Source organism: Pseudopipra pipra, chromosome 17 (assembly GCF_036250125.1).
Source record: "Pseudopipra pipra isolate bDixPip1 chromosome 17, bDixPip1.hap1, whole genome shotgun sequence".
NCBI lineage: Eukaryota > Metazoa > Chordata > Aves > Passeriformes > Pipridae > Pseudopipra > Pseudopipra pipra.
In genome coordinates this window covers 10436227-10455648 of record NC_087565.1, presented here as the reverse complement: position 1 = coordinate 10455648, position 19422 = coordinate 10436227, and the positions used below count along the sequence as shown (strand labels likewise).

General features: G+C 47.1%; 1 protein-coding gene and 1 long non-coding RNA gene across 2 annotated transcripts; one reads left to right on the top strand and one right to left on the bottom strand.

Annotated features, from left to right (window-relative positions):
• Positions 1–273: 273 nt before the first annotated feature.
• On the top strand, positions 274–4460 carry LOC135423711 (uncharacterized). Its single transcript, XR_010434913.1, has 2 exons — positions 274–1141; positions 4171–4460. It is a non-coding gene; the product is annotated as an uncharacterized LOC135423711 (long non-coding RNA).
• On the bottom strand, positions 2261–18286 carry PEDS1 (plasmanylethanolamine desaturase 1). Its single transcript, XM_064674224.1, has 6 exons — positions 18077–18286; positions 14880–14999; positions 6761–6852; positions 5098–5242; positions 4252–4464; positions 2261–3416 (listed from the first exon to the last, which is right to left on the bottom strand). The coding sequence occupies exons 1-6, from the start codon at positions 18201–18203 to the stop codon at positions 3295–3297; spliced, it is 819 nt and encodes a 272-aa protein (XP_064530294.1). The 5' UTR covers positions 18204–18286; the 3' UTR covers positions 2261–3294.
• Positions 18287–19422: the final 1136 nt, after the last annotated feature.

Below are 19422 nucleotides of genomic sequence, written 5' to 3'. Positions count from 1 at the left end.
AAAAAATTTTAAAAGTAGAAAGGAGATGAATTCTGCTTTTCGTTGCAACACGTCTTCCAAAAAACTGTGCCCCGAGACTTCGTGTGAAAATTTGCAGAAACGATTACGAAGCAAAACGTGTTGGAGGACCCATCGCAGTTTAAGCCGTTTCCTGCAGCGAACCTTGCCAGACTCAGCCTGGAGCGGCAGCGAGAGCCGAGGAGCTGCTCCCGTCCATTGTTCCGTGAAGCTGCTTTAGAACGGCAGCGTTGGCCTCGCTGCTTGCATTGCATTTCATCGAATAACATTGCATTTTACCCACGGCTGAGCGCGGCGCTGGCCGAGGGCAGCAGGAGGGCAGCTAGATGGCATGAGAGCCCATCTGAGCTGGATGGGGACAGGGGAGCCCAGAGCTGGATGGGGACAGGGGAGCCCAGCTGAGCTGGCCAGGGCAAGGGGACTAGCGGACCTGGATAACCAGGTTTGGCACAGAGCAGCCAGAGACCCCTCTTGCTTCAAGAGGTTTGTTTTTTTCTTTTTTTAATACGCTGCAGAACAAAACCATGCCAGAAAGAACACTTCTGTCCCTGCACCTGTGGTCTGGAGGCTGCTCAGGGTCCCCTCTTTCCCTGTGTGCCACCACTGCCTCCTGCCTGTTCCCAGCCAATGCCGGCTCCGAGCAGGCTCCGTGTTGGTCCCCAGGATGTCACAGAGGCAGCAGACGGGTCAGGGCTGCAGACAGATGGGTGGGAGAACACGGATAATTAACCCAGCAGCAAAATGGAACAAAATGGAAGAAGCTGAAAGCCCTCAGAAAGCTGAGCAGTCTGACCTGTGTCCATAAGAAACTCAAAGCAAACACAAACCTTCAGTCTGTCCTGGCTTAAGAAATCCCTGAGTGGGATTTTAAGGCTCTTTGCAGTAATTTTCCTCAGTTTACTGCAGTGCAACATTTCCCCTTGGAGCTGTGTCCCCAAACAGCTCTGTCTATAGGGCCTCTGCAGTGCCATGCATCCACACAGGGAATCTCACCAGCTCCCCGGATCCACATAAGGAATCCCTCCTGCTCCTCCAAGGCCCTGTGTGACCACAAGCACCTGCTCACCGGGGGCAGCTGCAGTCTGGGCAGAGAGCAGGAGCCTGAGCACAGCTTTCTGTGGAGGTGAGACTGAAATGAAAGAGCTTTTAAAAGCATTTAAACTGAAATGCTCTCTGTGGAGTTTAACAGGAGGGCCTTATTCTGCTTCAGCTCTAATCTATTCCTAATCAACTTAAGACAAATTTATCTTAAGCCAGATTTGCAGCTGTTAAGAAGGATCCACGTAGCCTTTTGCTCCAGAATTGCCATATTGGTTTTGTGGAAGGATCCACATCTTTAAATGGGTGAAACAGGGGACCTGGGAGCTGTGTCAGGAGTGAGGAGTCATGGAGCCAGCTCAGTCTCTGGAGCCCGGCACAGCATCCCATGGAAAACTGCATCCAGAGATTAACTGCTGTCCCAGTTTCTCATAATTAAGCAAGATTAACAGATAAATAGTCCCAGCAGCCACCAGCATGAGTAGCTCAGATTTGTTTCCAATAAGGCTCAAGGGGCCAAGAGAGGTTTGGGCAGCTGCCTTTAATGGCACTTTGGACAGACAAATTCTAGTAATTTGTGTGTCCCAAATCCATTTGTTACATCCACTGCACTACTGCTGCTCACTTGGCATTTCTGTCTGCAGTGAAATGAGCTCTCAGAGGACCCAGTGCTTCAGGCTGTTTTACACAGGAGCCCTGAGCATCCACCCAGTTCTGTCCTGGGCTTTCACACTGGTTTAGTTAACTCACACTGGGGTTGAGGGTGAGGGAAAGGGGAAGAAAGAATGAGGGCAGGAGGGATAGACAACTAAGGACCACAGATCTGTTAGAATAGGGATTACAGGAGTCTCAAGATAGAAGCAGGTATGAATATAAACTTTTGTCAAGATGGTATAAATACCATCCACTGCAGTGCTTTGTAGGCACAGCAAGAGATGTTGTTTCTAAGCACTGGGAGTTACTCCTTCGCATTCAAAGCAGAATTACTTAATTACTTGCACTTCTTGAAAGGTGTAGAAGTGTGGTATAACACAGGCTCCTACAACACTGACAAATGTTCACTCCAACCTAAACAGGACATAACAGGCTGACAGGTGTCTCAGGGGGCTGGAACTGCACGAAGTGTTTTGCAGTCAGTGACTGAGTTCCTGCACTGAGTACTGACAATGTAGCAATGAAGAACAGCAACAAGACTTAAACATGATTAGTATTATCCAACTGCTTTGTTATAAATATATTATATACATTCAAACATCACATTAAAATATTATTCCATTACACCAGAAGAGATTAAGGCTTTATATTATTTACAGAAACAAGCAAGCACCTTAAAAAAAAAAAAAAAAAGAACAAAACACCAGTCATTGACATTTCCCTTCTAACATTACAAGTTTGATACCTTGAGCTCTTGAATACAGCTATTTGCAGTGTGCCCAATGCTAGAACTAGTTTAAACATTTATTGTCAGGGTAGGAAACACTTAATAGCAGACTCATCATTGAGCACTCCACACGAGCAGGTGTTGTACGGGGTGCCCTCCCTCCTCAGAGGCTCCTTAAATTGAAGGCTTATGTAGAAATGGTTTGCTCAATTCCACGTGGAGAGTAGAACAATTTTATTTTAAGGGAAGCTGAAGACACTTGAGGATTCGTGGCCCACTGGAGGAGCAGGATTCTCAAAGTCTGTTCCACATGACATCAATTGGATTTAACATGATAGTGAAGACAGAGCTGCACGTTGATCAATCACAAAGTGCATTGAACAGTCATGATTTTCTGGGCTCCCCCTGCCCTGACACTGCTCTCATGCAGAGCACTTGGACTCGAACACGGAGTGACAAACCCTTGTCACCACTCTCCCTATAGGACTTAGGCAACAAGCTATTTTGGAAGTGTTAAATAATGTTGATACAACACATGTTTCCTACACCACCACGTACCACTGGAGTGACTGTCCTGCCCTCGGGCTGCCCGACAGCTCACGGACACAGCACGTTCTAATGTGTAAGCAGACATGGCTAAACAAAAAGGTGCTCAGTGAGAGTAATCATCTTCATTTCAAGTATTGTTTTAAGAATTAGTTCTTTTCATTGCAGTCTGTGTTAGCACTTTTTAGTTTGTGCTTTAGAGTCTGTTATTTCTTTGCAGGTCTTGAATTTGGCTGATGGCTTTATTTTTTTTTTTTTCTTTTAAAAACAACATTGGCAACAAGTTAAGGATTGCAGAAGGCTGGCAAAAGTTATTTGATTTTCTGAGCCCATTTCATGTCATCTGCTCTTGGCTTCTCCCCAGTAAGTCCTTGGATGATGTTCTCCAAACACCTCCAGAATCTTATCTTCTCTAATGGATAGTTCAGCCAACCTAAGGGATTGCAAAGGAAAAAGAGGATTAGTCTGTCATAGCATCCAAAGTTCAGCTACTCTAACACTGCTAATAATGGTCAGGTTTTACTTTCAGGACGTAGTAGGATTAAAAAAAAAATCTTTGAGTGGCAAGATTTTTGTCATCATCTGTCAAGTCAGGCTTCTTAATTGTATCATGTTTTTACATGACATTCTGCTAATGAGAACTAGATTTGTTTCTTGGCAGAGGTTTCAAAACCCACATGAACTGTTTGACAAAGTCAATGACAGAATGAAGAACTAGAGTGGTTTATTTTCTGCTGTCTTATTAACCTGATAACTTATTTAGGATTGTGCAACACTGGTCACTGGGCATTCCCATCTGTCCAGTGGGCATAATATTGAACACGGATATAAAAGGAAGTGAAAGGCAGCAAAGCCTGTCCACTCCTCTACCCTGAGTTAGAATGAGTGGATGCTGAAAATCCAGAAGCCTGGCTTTAGAAATGAGCATTCCAGACCAGTTGCAGATTAAATGCTCTCCTGAAGGAACAGCAGCTTTAAGACTTTAGTGAACAAAACCCATTACAGGCATGAGCTTACCAAGACTCCACTCCATTGGATCTCAGCACCACTGACTATTCCCTCAGGCTGCAAGTTACCTTTAGCTGATCACAAAACTTCCCCCCCCATTTTTTATGCAACAAAACCAACTCCAGTTTTACTAAGAGCCTGTGCAGTAAGTTCACAGTTAACTTCATGCCCTTTTCCAGTTCAACAGGCTGCCCCTAAGTTACATCTCGGCAGGTGAACTGCACTCAAGGGAGGCTGCAGCACGACCCCAAGGGCAGTACCAGTGGTGATGCAGAAGTAGGTCTCGTGTGGAGACACATGATGGATCCTGTGGTGCTTCCTGGGCAGGATAATGTGCCAGTCCTGCAGGAATATGACCCAGCGTGGGAGCCCAAAGTACGTGTGGGACCACTTGTGGATCTGGTTCGTCATGGTGATGAAGATGATGAGCGCGAAGACGTAACACTCCCAGGGACACGTCTCATATAATGCCTCTGCAAAACAAGAGGTGCATCTTTAAACACCACTTCTGAAAAGGCAAATTTCTACTAGGGCTGGTGCCACAGGAGCTAACAAAGGCCTCAACGAAGCTGCTTTGGCAGAAGTGTCACAAGAGCCAGTGAGCCATAAGCAATTCCCAAATGTCACAAGACAGGCTGGGAAGTGCCAATATCTGTGAATGCACCATAAACAGGAAGTCAAACTGAGCTGACCATCTATAAAATGAATTTAATCCTTTAGTTCTTGACTTCTAGTTTGCACATAAAGTGCTTTTGCACAGAGATGAAGCCTTGTTGTTATATGTTATATACTTTAGAACAAAGGTTTCCCTATATGCTCACAGCTTGATCCTTATAAAAAGAATATTTAGCATAACTTCTAATGCTTAGTTGCACAACTCTTCAGCCCCAGTTATCCTCTGTTGAGCTAGAGAACCCCTCTGTGCCACCTTCTGCCACCCTACCTGCAGGAAAAAAAGCTTCCCTCCCTCCTGCCAGGAGCACCATGCTTCCAACAGCTCTTCCTTGTCATGTCACAGTCATGGATTTCTCCTACCTTCACACAGACAAATGTTCATCTAAATAGCAACAATGCTAAATCCACAGAAGTCAGAAGTGACAGCTTACCTGGGGAAAAAGAAACAAATTTGTATGCCATGTTGGCCAGTGGGACCAGTGTCATGAAGCAGTTGTCTCCATTGGTCTCTATGAAATCATGTCTGGTAATGGCTGTGGGGTCAATGTGATGTTCCCTAAAGGGTCGGATGAAAGCCTGGAAAAAACAATGACACCACAGCTCAACACTGGTCTTGGAAAGAAAATATTACCAAAGAAACCCCCCAACAAACCCCAAACCCCCTCTCATACATTCTACTGTGATGACTGAGATTAAGAGAATTCCAGAGTACAAAGCATGTGAGCAGCATCAAACTTTTGTGATGACAACATTTCAGATTATTTGATTTACATTTCAGAAGCAATTCAGCTCCCAAATCCAGGTTTTCACAGTTTTCAGTTTTATTCTTCTTAATTTTCAATTAGAAGCTGTAGTCTCTGGATCTCAAAAACAAAGCATCAGCATCCTAATTTCACAGACAAAATAAGCCTGTGAAAATCACAAATATAATTTGCTTAATAAGCAGCATCAACCAAGGAAAAAGCACTAAAATATTAAAATTCAACCTATCATTTTTGTATGGGGTACAGATGCCAGCTCTAACAGAATAAATGCAAGTTAAGTGACTGGATAAGGCAATGGAAGTCAAACAGACTACAAAAGCCACCTCTAAGAGCAGAAATCACATCAGAACACACAGTCCTAGAGGAGACAGAGCAATTGCTTTACTGTGTGTGACAGTCAAACCAGTTACTGATTTGCTTTTACCACATCCATCACATACAGCCTGTGCAAAGGTGTCCTGAGCAGCCTGGACTCAGGGTCATTTAGTGCAAAGTCTCCAGCTTTTTTTTTTTAATGTAAACTATGGTCCAGAGATGCCAGGATTCAAAGACTACTAAGTCTATTGAAGGTGAACAAAAATAAACCAAAACCAGCAGTCTGAATTCTGCTGTGGTAGTTTATGTATTTCTGAATAATTACGAGGAATAGCCCACATGCTTTTTTTTTTAAAAAAAATAATGATCCTTCTAATATTGCACTGTGAGAAGTAATTAATGGTAACTACTTAGAAATTTAATTAAGAAAACGGATGATTGCTTACAATGGAAGCCAGTGCACCTTCCACTAAGCAAGTGGCATTTGTAGCTGCAGGTGTATAATATATCTCTAATTAAACCTTCAGTCATCACCATTCTAATATTACTACATCTACAACAGGGGCAGTAGCACAGAGAGCTGCAAAGATTCTTACTGGAGCACCCTCATGTTTCACAAGTTTTTAGGAGTTCAGCTGCAGGGACAACTCTCCACATCTATGGACATTGTTTTTTGAGGATCTACAGTGCCCAAGCCAGGTTCCTCCACTTGTGGTTCCCACAGAACCTCGGGAAGGTCTGCAAACACTGGCATTGCAAAACTGTGTGCAAACCTCAAACAAGGTGATAAAATGGAGCAATGTCACCTTGCACGTGTCACCCAGGCCAGGTGCAAACACAGCCCTGCCCCAGCACTGCCCAGTGCTGTTCCATGGAGGGCTCTGGGGTGTGGAGCTGGTTACACCGGCAGGACTGAAGACAGAGCCTATAACTGCCCAATTCAGCTGGGAACACTGGAAGTGCTTCAGGAAAGTATTTCTTAACTTTTTCAAGCTTAAGAATAACAATCTCAAACCTTTCCAACTATGGGCAGCTCCACAGATCCCCAGGTATCTGCTCCCCAGTGAAATAATCCTGATAAGAAGTCAGCGGTAACAACTCCTGCAACTTCAATGAGGAGAGAGACAGTTAGAGAAACACAGCATTGTTACTGACTTAGTCACATTTTATACTTGTTTTACAAGTTGTTTATCTACCTTTCACTTACATATTTGCATTCATAGGAGATCTACCCAGTCTGAATAAACATAAGGTCAGGCAAGTAAGAAAAAGAGGTTAACAATAGACCACTTGGACAGTAACAATCTTCATTAAATCTATAGCAGGATTTTGTGTTTAGCCCATCCTGTACAGAACAGATGGACCACTCCATGTGGGTACCTTTTCCTTAGCTGATCCCTCACCTCTGCAGTCCTTCTCACCTTTCGTTTTCCAACAGGGAGAAGAAATAAATGCACGATTAGTGTGGCACCCGCTACCCGGAAAGCTTTCTTTTCATACCATAAATCAACCCTCACTGCTGAATCCATTATCCAGTTGGCCCAAACTCTTAAATACACCAGGAAACACTTCATTCTTTATGTATCTCCTTATTGTACTGGAGACAGCTTATTTTATAAGCAGTAAATTGTGTACATTTGCTTTTGTTTCAGACCACACACACGCAAGCTCCAGAGAGACCGGGTGGGACACAATAGCTTTTAGATCTGCTCCCAGCAGCTGAAAGGGCAAGCAGCCTGGATTCAGGGGAAGATATCCAAACAACACTTCTCTTTGCAACAACTAAAATACCATTCTCGCTGAGCTAATGTCCCCATTAGCCCTCATGGCCTCCAGCAGCTGCACCATTAGAGTCTGAAACGCCCGCAGGAGCAGCAACAGAACTTGAGGCAAAATACTGAGGGTTCAATAGATGTTTCACATATTGCTTTGATGTCAGCTGGTAGAAACCTAAGAGGGAAGAATGGAGGGTGCCTGGAGCAATGCATTATACTTCAGCAATTGGAAAAAAACCTAACTACTAGCAATCTCATTCTAGCTGTGCTGCAGAAGGGCTTGCTCACTCTTCTGCACTTGTGCAGGATGAGTAATAATAGAAGAGCTAAAACTGTACTAAGGTTATACATGACCAGCATCATAACACTTGGGGTGTGTCCTGTCCCCAGGCTCAGAGACCATGATGGAACAGGAGCCTCCTCTGGGTCAGGGACATGATGAAGTGGGACCTGCTCTGGGTCAGGGCCATGCTGGAGCAGGACCTGGCACTCAGCACAGTCACCACTTGGCCGCAGGACTGGAAGAGCAACTGCCCCAAACACACCATTAACACAAGACAGCTTTGTCTCGCTTGTGTCCTGCTCAGAAACCAGGGAAGCTGTGGGGGTTTGGGCCACAGAAAAGGCCCCGCTCCACCTCTTCCCTGTTTAAGAGTCAAACTCAGACACAACAACTCGCAGCCTCACCCAAGGGCTGCTCTTGCAGGGAGCACAAACCGCTTCCTGTGGGCTGGGCCAGCGGGAGGAGCCCCACGAGAGCAGGCACTGCACTATGAGGGCTTCAAGAGACAAAGCTATTTCACGTGTTTACAACAAAAAGATGTACTTTGCCGAAATTTTATGAGCTGAGAGTAAGGCTGGCTTTGCACAGGTATAATTACCAAATTGTAACCTGGAGTTCTTACAGCAGAGCATATAAAGTTTCATATTTACTGTCAAAATTCAGTTAGAGTCTCTGGAGAGGAAAAAAAACCAGCATAAGGTGTTATTAAATAACTTGATGCTGTTGTGTAACATCATTGAGAAGTATAGTCATTTTTAATCAGTGATTGTATGAATGAGTTGAATGTTACAGCACTAAAGGGTCAGAGGAGTAGCTAACTCTACACAGAAAAAAAGTCTTGTTTTCTAAAAATCAATATGCTGAAGTGACAGTTTGTCATTAGCTCAGTTGGTTCGAGCATGGTGCTAACAAAGCTAAGGCTGTGGGTTTGATCCCTGTATGGGCCATTCACTAAAGAGTTGGACTTGATGATCCTTGTGGGTTCCTTCCAACTCAGAATGCTCTGAGCTCTGTGAACACTTACATGCTTATAAAAATAAAATGCCTTAGTCATCTGCCTTCCCACACGTAGTGGCTTTCAGTACAGAGAAGGCAGAGGCTTGATACTACAGCAAATTACAAGGCTAAGAAAATAAAATCTGGACATTCCAACAAGCACAAAGTGTAGCAGCTTGAAAGCAGCAGAGTTCATCATTTTGGCTAATAAAGGTGAGAAGAATTCAGTGAGAATGGACCTCACAGTAACCAGAGAATGCAGCTGAACTGTGAAATACAAGAAGGGCTCAGATAGCACATGTATTCCTATTATTATTATTATATAGAGTAGTTCTATCCCATTATAGCTGCAGTTTCAAACAAGTCCTCTCCAGAGGCAGGAAAAGTGTGTGCTATGTCACAGGAGCTCCCTTGGCAGGACTGGCACGTTTCTCACGGAGCCTGAGCTTCTCCTTGTGCTGAATCCCTGCTCTGGGAGCTGTGTAATCCTTGTGTCCCAGCAATGCCCCCTGAGAGCAGCACACCCCACACCTCACAGCTCAGCCCTGACTGCAGCAGACCTGACCTGGCCTGGGGGCTGAGCCAGCTTGGACACTACCAGGGAAAGGAGATCCCCAAGGAATTAGGGCAGTCTCCCCTGGGGCTGAACAGCAGTGACTCCTAAAGCAAATACTCATCTACCAAAGCACAGCTTGGCTAAGAATCACTGCCTGATAAACTTAATGATAGGAACAGCCAAATTTTATTCTCATGTCTTTAACCTTAGTGTTTGCACGAAGCAAGCTGTTCCTGCTATTTCTCCAGCTGACAGAGGGCTTGTAAAGCACATTTAAATGACAAAGTCCTGACAACTTTACCAAGGCCTCGGGTTCTTAAATAAAAAGTACCACTGTGAGAACTTCTTTTCCCTGTAAATGCATTACTAGAAAAAGCATTTATGTCATCCCAGAAGGTGGTGATTAAAGGTACAGAGAACAATGGATACTAAATGAAAATCAAGAGCAAATTTTCTCCCACTAAAAAAAAATCCAACACTTTCATTAGTATGATTAATCAACTAATCCTCCAGTTTCATCCCTTTAAAACACTCCTAGAATGAAGCAAGGTGAGCTCAGTCCCTGGGAGCACTGGGTAGTTCTGTGCCTGCAGGTTGGCACCCAGAGCCCCAGCACCTGAACACTGGGCTGGCATGGGATGTAACCCACCATCACACTGCTCTGTTCAGGGTCTGCCCTGTGCCCAGGCACTCCAGCAGGGCAACACCCAACACATGTGTGTCTGTTTGAGGTGCAAGAGGCAGTTTTCTGAGTGGATCAGGACCACCAAGACCTACAGCTCTTAAATCCTCAGGCAAAGTCCCCTGTAACTTGGAGAGAGCCTCTGACAACTGGGCAGGCACACAGAGCTGTCTTTGTCCCTGCTGCTGCCAGAGAGAGCGACAGCACGTCCCCTGTGCACACAGTGGGGACAGAGAAGGGGCTGTGCCACCAGTGTCCCTCCAGCACCAGGGCAGGAGCCTCACGGGGGAGAAGGGCTCAGCTCTCCCTCCGCCCTGCCTGACAGCTGCCAGCACGCCAGGAAGTCCATCCCTTAATCCAAGTGACATGAAGAACAGATAACTGGTGCCAACATCACCTGCCCGAGTGCAAACCAGCAATTGTACCACATAATTCCACTTTCACGATCAACAGCCTCCTCCTTATGGGGGCTGGACCGGGGCTCCCAAGAGAACTCCCCAGTAGTGCCCAAAGGATCCACAGGAGACAAACATTGTAACGCAACGCACACTCATTTGTGCACAGTGCAACACAGAATCCAAGTTTTGCCTATTTAACCACTTGTGGAGTTTCCACCTGCAAGAGATGATACAGTTTAGGGTGGAAACACAAAGTTACCCACAGCTACCAAGTAACTGATGGGTACTTCAGGTGGGTAGGACAGCCGGTGACAAAGACTTGCAAAAGATCATTTTCTGTTGCTACCTGAGGCTTCTAGTGTAATTTCAAGGACCTTTTAAAACAAAATTTCAAGTAGAAACTCACTGTAGTGCACAAAGTAACTCCAAAATGCAGCAACACTGTTACAGCTGTGAGGCAGAGGATGGGGACACCCACCCCAGATGCCCAGCACGCCCTTTATTCAGCACTGATGTGTCTGGAGTGGTTTTACTCCAACCTGTGCCAGGGCTCTCGTGTGTTACACACTCATCCTTTGGCTCTGCAGTGCAGCTGATGGAGCGCAGCCCTGCAGAGCTGCTTGAGCTTGGAACACAGAGATGCTGGGCCTTTATGAGATCTAGTTTCTATTTTGAAAGCTCACTAAGTGATTTCCTCCCGTGTGCTCTCTCTGCCTAACCCACAACATCTGCAGGAACGTGGACCTCAAATCAGTTAAAAAAAATGCGGTGCCCAGCTCTCAAGTCAGCAGCAATTAATTGTACCTTGTGTCATGGCACAAGATGTTCCTAAAGATATCTGTCCTATGTGAGGCAGTTCTTACAAATATAAACAGGTTACAACACAAAGTTAACTTTCTTTTTTTTAAGACTGCAATGCACAGTCTCTGTTATGAGCAAATGTGGCTGCACATAAAAGTCAAATGTCTGAAACAAGTCAACCAACTTGGAAAAGAGGGTTTAAAACTCTATACAAAGGCAAGAGGGAGAGGAAATGAAAACCAGGATCCATGTTTTAACTTGCCAAACTTTTTATCTAGATGCTATTAATATATGAACTACATACTCAACTCAAGTGTATTGAAAAATAGGCTGGACACCACAAACTCACCTGAAGGTATAAGGGCTTTCAAACCTGATTTTATGTGTTTTGCTGAGGCTTTTCTGCTTATCAAACAATAACACCTTTGCCAGCCTTGTCCCTGGCACTACCAAACATCTATTAGAGTGGTCAAGGCTGCTCTGGTTCTGTGGCACTGCTGGGACAGTTTCCTGCTGCAGTGGGAAAAGATGAGGGTGTTGAACCTCCATCACACCCCACCCCCAGCCAGGGCTGCCCACAGTTTACTGGGTGCATGTGTGTTCATGCCAATAAAATACCAAATTCAAATCTGCATGACTGGCAGCTTGCAGAAAGAGAAACATTTCCATGGCTGCTCAGCAGCTGAGGATATTCAGAACAGGGCATGACTGGATTTAACAGAAGCAACAAAAGAAATCCATCCTCTGCCCACTCCTTTTTTTTTTTTTTTTCCCTGACAATGAGGAAGGGAAGGAAGTTGTCTCATCTCTGCTAAACCAGACTGAAAGACAAGAGACTCCCATGCCTCTTCCTTTCCAGCAAGATCATCCTTAGTCAGCAGGAAACCCCCCAGTGCAGGAGCCATTCTAACCAAGGCCATGAAGGTCTCTCCTCAGTGATGCCGTGGGTGACTCAGCACAGCAGCACAGACCTGCCTCCCACAGCACAGAGGGAAGGACCTGCTTCCTGCCAGCCAGAGCAGGATCAGACCTTTTTTGTCCCAAGAATCTCTGGATTACAGTATTCACAGTATTACTCATGCCACAATTAAGTGTTCTTTTAAAAGCACGAAAAAAGAATTAATTACAGATACAGGGTTCAGGCAAAGTGGAATGATGCAGAATGTTCAAACTACTCCATTTCTTAAAAGAAGATATGTATTTGCATAAGAGGGGGTGCCAACAATGCATTCAATGGACAGGTCTGTGCAGCAGAGCAGATCCATCCCAGTGGATCACTGATGCCTTTCAAGTTTCCAAAGGTCTGGTGTGAACTCGATCCAGAGCTACATCTTTATTAGCAGAATGTTTATTTTGTGACCTCATCTCAAAGGTCAATATTCCAAACTACACTTGAGGAGGGCCCTCACTGGAACACACCTCAGCTGCCTGTGACTCAGTGTTCCCAACCATACCCGCCGTAACACCCGCAGGATTTAGGAATCAGGGCTTTCATGGAGATGAGCTTCACAAAAAGTAATAAAACCTAATATAAAAACCCCAAACTATTAAAATCTGTGAATTACAGACATAATTCACACTTCACCTGAAGAAATAATGTACTGAAGACAACAAAACAAGATAGCCTGCAGCACTTATTATTTTATTGCACTCATTTTTGTACACACTATCAGTTATTTCCACACCATTTTATTTACACAGAATCCAGATTCCGATACTTTAATCATTCACTACTACTTAAATAATACTATCACTGAATTGGCTGCTTTATCAGCTAAACTGGTAACCAGGATATCAGAGAACTGAAGCTTTTATCAGCATTAACTTTGAGATGAAAGCCAGCAACAAATAGATCGCACTACAGGTTAACCATTATTGGTGATTCTCTTGCCTGCATCTGCCCTTGTCACTAAGGAGCAGCTCACAGGCCATGTTCTCCTCCATTCCTCCCAACACCTCCACCTCATCAGCTGAGAGCAGGCAAGACTGAATGAGGCCAAGAGGGCTGGTGTGATTCACAGTGGGAGGACACTGCTCCCCCCAGCCCCCTTTACACAGACATCAGGAATTGCCACTTCCCAGCTCTGGGAGAAATTCATAGCTTCTATCATATACCACTGCTTGAACCTGCTGCTGTGTTTTGGGTGGGGGGCTGTTTGTTTGTTTAATTAATTAGCAATATACAGCAGTGACTATAAACAAGCACCATTCTCTTCTAAAACATACACCTCACACAGTTTATAGAAAAATGTGTTTTTATTCTAAAGCACAGGAATGAACAGCTGTACTACCTCAGACAGTGCCCTAAGGAATGACACCGTGTGTTCTCCTTTCAGCTAACCAGGCAATTAATGCAAAAGCATGTAAATGTTTATACACACCCAACACAAGAGTTACTATTGTATTCAGTATTCTTTGCAAGTATGGGAGGACACTGTTGAAATGCTTGGATACTATTCCCTCTCTCTTCCCATAGCAGAAGTTTTCCAGGGAGCTATGAAAGGTATGCATTGCATAGATGACCCTTCAGATTTCTAAACTGAAACCTCTTTCCTTTTCCCACATCCCCTCCCACCCAGGGACCAGCAGTGCCCAGGCAGTGCCCACAGACCGAGTCAGCCTCTGTGAGTGCCCGCCTGCTCCGCTGCCCTCTCTGCCTCTTCTCAACAAAGTCTGTGTGCAACTGCTTCTGCACACCATCCTGTGCCACAAAACTCGTGTAAACACTGATACTTTCTGCTCTGTGTGTTAAGGAATATCCAAGTCGTACCCAGGGTTAGGCTTTGACTGATGTAACGAATGTTGTGGGTCCCTTTTCACACCCTGCTCATTCTGAGTCAGTTTTTTCCTGTAGCTAATTCCATGCAATTCTTGATTCTATCAGTAAAGCTGTACAGCAGCAAACTAGAGTCTTCCCTGGTTCTTCATCTCCTCCATGGAAAAGGGGGAATCATCAGCTCCCACTGCAGCTCTGCCCCACCGAGATCCTGCCAATGTAAACACCTCTACAGACCAAGGCACAGAGGTGAGACTGAGCTGCTGGGCTTGCCTGCCTTCACTTCCCACCCAATGAAGTAATAAGAGACCAACAGTCACATTTATTACCACAAGAAAGCAGCAACTTGTCTTGCATTGCCGGAAAAAAGTCATCACTGAAGACAAAGGCCAAATGTCACATCCTGACATGAAAGCACAGTTCTCCAAAATTCTCATGGTCACTTTGCAGTCCCTCGAAATCAAGCCAATTCAAAGCCACCTTTTGTAACATTTCTCAAGCTTTTGCTTTCTGAAAAGTTCTTGTAAATGTTTTTGTCAATCAGTGTATTTGGTTTCCATCTCTGACTACCTTCACAGCTCTTTTCCTTCTCAACAGTCCTTACACTTGCAATGACTACCCAAAACCACCAAACTTACACAGCTATGTCAAAAACTTCCCCTTTAAGATACCGAGAAGCCACTGACATGAAACACAAAGCAGTAACAAACTTTGCAGATGGTCTCAGTTTCAGAGGTTCTGCACTTGCACACACAATAATTGTCCCTGACCCTTTCCAACAGCAAGTTAAACCTAAAGGATCACAGACTTGCTTCCCATATTCCAACAGTCTTGCCTTGTTTGGGACAGTGAACATTTCCTACTTACATATCCCAACGATAACCGAGGGCGTGTGTTCCAGTCGCAAATAAAAGAGGAGATTGTAAAAATTGAAACAGATCAGAGAGAAGCATAAGATGACAGAGATCCATTCTTGTAGTCTCTTTCCTGTTGGGAAAAAAAAAAAAAGGAAAAAAGCACGTTTTACTTTTATCTGAGAGGACATTTTGGAGTCTGAAATAATACAGACAGACCATTCTACTGCCTGGATGACTCGCTCCATTTGTCTGACAGGGAACTGAAAGAGAAACTTATTTATCCATGGGAGGTGCACTCATTTTGTTAAATGACATCCCTCTTCCCTGAGCCGCCACTAACCCCTTTCCTCTGCCCTTGCCCAAATAACAGGGACAAATCAGACATCATCTCACATTGTCCTAGTTTCCTTCTCCCTGAGATTGCTGGCATAATGTTCCTCCGTTTCTCAATTTGCATTTCATCCAATATTCAGTGTTGCTGGAATGGCTGAATCTGGGAACAAATTTCTGGCCTCAGACGTATTTAAATCTCCTCGTGATCTGTAATATTTACAAGCTCTGAGATTTTAAATAAAGCTGTTGCACTAACAGGAAAAAGCACCATCCTGTATTTTGGTGGCCCTGGAATGACTTGTCTAGCGTTGCAAGTGTACCCTCTGAAGCTTCTCACTGAACTGCTGCCTTGTTTTTGCCTTCCTGCTCCCAGGCAAAGGGAGGGAACTCTCAGCCACTCTGAGATGACAAAGGACAGAATAAGCAAAGAGAAAGAACTGGCACAAATTCTCTCCTGCACCTTGCTGTACTACTTTGTACCTCCATAAAAAAATCATTAATGAATATAGAAAGGGAACAGGCAGATCAGAGTACAGTAACACTTTGAATATCAGATTAGCAGCAGAAAGCTGCTGCCTGTTCATCACTGCTGGATCCTCACGAGGCTCCGAGGCCAAGAGCAGGGGACGCTCAGGGTGAGGCCCATGTGGATTAAGGAATCAGGAACAGACCTTTAATGCCCAAGGCCAGGCAGGAGATCTGAGCTGCCACCGTGGCCAGAAGGGCCCCGGGCTGCAGTCAGCTCTTGACACGCTCAGGGTCAGCCAGCACAGCCTCCTCCTGCCCAGGGCTCCCCAGAGCAGCCCCTTCCCCACTCCTGCCGAGGCAAAGCCACACCCAAGGAACACTAAGTGAGGACTCCAGGGAGGTGCATGTGCTCTCCCAGGCACGCTCAGGCCTAGCATGTGTTCAGGACAAGAGCTTCTGTCCTACTCCTCCTCCCTCCGACCTACTGCCTGATCAAATTTCTCCTCCTAAATGCTAAATCAAGTCCTCCCTCTCAAGTGTACCATACAACAAACAGGGAAGTAGGAACATAAAAGGAGGATCAGAATTACCTCCAGTGTGCCTACAAAGCAATATTTGAAAGCGTGAACAAAGACTTTTATAGGCCAGTTTTGCTCTAGAAAGACCCCGAGTATACAAATTAACAGCCTCTGCAGTAGCAGAGGAGAGAATCGTGAAATTAAATTAAGACACAGGAGCAGCCATATCTGACAGCAGCATCAGGTGACAATGTGGGCGATTCTATAAAGAGATCCCTGGAGTAATGAAAGTAAGAGTTAATTAACACTCGCTTCCTGCATAAGAAAACCACACCCTGATTAGAGGAGCTAAGTGGGTACAATTAGCTGGCTGCGGGAAATGAGGCTTCTCCATGGCAAGTCCCCTGAGCTGAGTGTGTGCAAACACTTCTGTACTCTGAACATTGGGATCCCAGCATGGCAGTTGAGATACCTGAGTCCAAAAACGCAGTCTCAGCTCTGCACTGGGAAGGCAAATCACTCAAGGAGCTGAGTCAGCACCAATTACTTGTGTTTAAAGGGCACTCAAATCTAGAAGTGTGTCCTGCCTGAAGGAATGAGGTGACAAAGCCACAAAGAGTGTGCTTAAAGAAATCAGGGAGATATTCCAGTCATACTCACTCTGCACAATCAAATGTAATCCCTGCTCTAATGAATTCAGAAGTTGGACATCATGTGCTTCCTCCATAATACATATTCTGACATTGTTTATGCAAATTATTTATGTAATGCCAGAAAAAAATTGTGTATCCAACACACCCTCACAGCTTTCTGACACAATATCACTGCACATGTGCTGCTTCACAGACTGCCCAGGAACCTCCCTCTACAGCCAACGATAAGGGCAGTGAGTTGTTTGGGGAGGAAAACCTTTTCCTCATGAGCCAAAGTCAGGGATTGCTTTTGTGTAAAACAGGAACCAGACCCAGCTGGACCAGAAGTGTGTGTCCAGATGTCACACAGCACCTTCTCAAGGCAAACGGGAGGTGACCAAAACCAGCTGAAGACTTGCCCCAAACAACTTGCCGGACAAACCAACAAAGGCCTTGGTTTCCTTATCATCCCTCGGCTCTGTGTGAGCAAGAACCTACTTGTGCAGGAATTGCCTTGTGTGAGCTGAGCTCAGCTGACCTGCTGGAAACCACAAAGAGCTGAAAATGGGTCTTCCCTTTCCTAATTCCTCACCTGCAAATGGATTCACTGGGAAGGGCAGGAACACCCAGCACTGCTCACACTGTGAGCTAAACACAAACTACGCCTAATTATAAGGAGTTTGCAGCTATTCCCACAGCATGATCGAAGAGTCATCCAGTAAGCACTCGAACGACAAATTGAAGCCTGTTTGATGTGTACCATGCTCCAGGAAGACTAGAACAGGAATTCCAGCATCCCTCCACCCCTTTCTGAGGGGCCAGGCCTGGAGACCTCAGAGCAGCTCCCTGAATAAACGTTCTTCAGCCAAAGCTTCTGTCGTTACCTCGTGTAGCGACCAGACCCGCTTTTAGAAGGAAAGCCTCTCTTTTTGTTTGCCAGTTTTTAAAAAGAACACCTCCCCCCGCCCCGTTCTGGGCCGTTTCTGGTTCGAAACGCTCGGGGCCGCGCACCCGGCCCGGTCCCAGCCCCGCCGGGAGCCCCGCGCTGCCCGGGCCGGGCCGGGGGCGGCAGCCCCGGGGACCCGCCCGGCAGGGCCCGGCCCATCCCCGCCCGCAGGGCTCCCGGGGCCGCGCCGGAACTGACCGCGGTGCCTCGGGGGGAGCGAGGCCCCGGGGAGAACCGGGCCCGAAGGAGCCACCCCGAGCGCCCGGCCCGAGGGCCCCGCCCGCGCTCCCGCGCGGCCGCGCCGCCTCACCTGGCGAGTAGAGCTCGGCCAGCTCGCGGGCCCCGGCGTGCTGCGCGCCCCAGCGCCGCCCGCCGCCCTCGGGCTCCTCCGGGGGCTCGTCCCTGGGCGTCGCGGCCGCCGCGCCGCTGCCCGCCATGTCCGCCCCGCTGGGCGCGCAGGGCCCGCGCTCCCGCCCGGCCGCGTCCGCAACGGGCCGCGCTGCGGCGGGGCGGGCACGGCGGCCCCGCCCACGGCGCGCCCCGCCAATCGCCGCCGCCGCCGCGCGCCCGACGTGCCAATGGGCAGCACCGCCCCGCGCGCAGCGACCAATGGCGAGGCGGCACGGCCGGGGCGCAGCGGGGGCGGGGCCGGGCGGCGGCCGGGGCGGGTCGTGCGTGCCCGGGAGTAGCGGGGCGGTGCCGGTCGGTGCGGGGCGGCTCCGGGCGGGGCCGTGCTGGAGCGGGGCTGGAGCGGGGCGGTGCCGGGCCGGTCGCGGGGCGGGACGGTCGCGGCAGTCCCGGTTCCGGGCCGTGCGGTGCGGTCCCAGGCGGGCGGGACGGGGCGGTTCCGAGCCTGGCGGGGCGGTCCCGGGCGGCCGGTGTGGGGCGGTCCCGGGCTGCCGGTGCGGGGCGGTGCCGGGCGGCCTCGGTTCCGAGCCGTGCGGGGCGGTCCCGGCCGCGCCCCCTGTCCCCGGTGCCTCGCGCGCTCCCTTCCGGCGCGGGCGGTGTTCCCGCAGCATCCCCCGCGACAATCGCGACAATAAACCCACCGCCGGTGGAGAACTAGACAGGCAAAATTAAAAGAATCCATATATTTAATCCTGAATGCCACTATTGTGCAGATAAAAAGGAACCATCTCAAGGGAGTATGCTGCGCCTGAAAGTTTGTATTGACACAGTCTGAGTATGGTCACAGACGAAAAACTCATTCACAATAGCATGTGGTGACCCATGTGCTTTCAGTGACCCCAGACAAACACATCCCCACGCGGCAAAACCCATGGATAACCCCCCGCAGGAGGACCGAAGTACTACGTTAAAAATATCAAAAATAATTTCTGCAACAGATTTATTTGAATATCAAATAAAATAGCACTGAAATAGTGGCTCAGGAATTCAGTGAGTCCTGGGTTCATCATATAGTTTTATATAGACATAAATAAATATATCTCAAAAGCTCTGGAAACTATAAATTTGCTGCTGACACAGAAGTTACTCATCTGGGGGGGGCCGGAACACTCCCAGTGGGTTTGAGATAGGTGTCCCCATGTCCCTGTTACAAATGTGTAAGTCAGAGGAAGATACATCTGGTTCTATCTGAAACACGTTCTTGGGAGCATTTCCCAAGTGAGCTTCAAGGTGTGTTGGTGATCTTGG

Coding starts and splice junctions, on each gene's coding strand:
- PEDS1 (XM_064674224.1), bottom strand. CDS start 18,203: ATGGCGGGCAGCGGCGCGGCGGCCGCGACGCCCAGGGACGAGCCCCCG. Junction 5,243..6,760: donor AGCTGCCCATAGTTGGAAAG/GTTTGAGATTGT, acceptor TGTTTTTTCCAG/GCTTTCATCCGACCCTTTAG. Junction 4,465..5,097: donor ATTTGTTTCTTTTTCCCCAG/GTAAGCTGTCAC, acceptor CTTGTTTTGCAG/AGGCATTATATGAGACGTGT.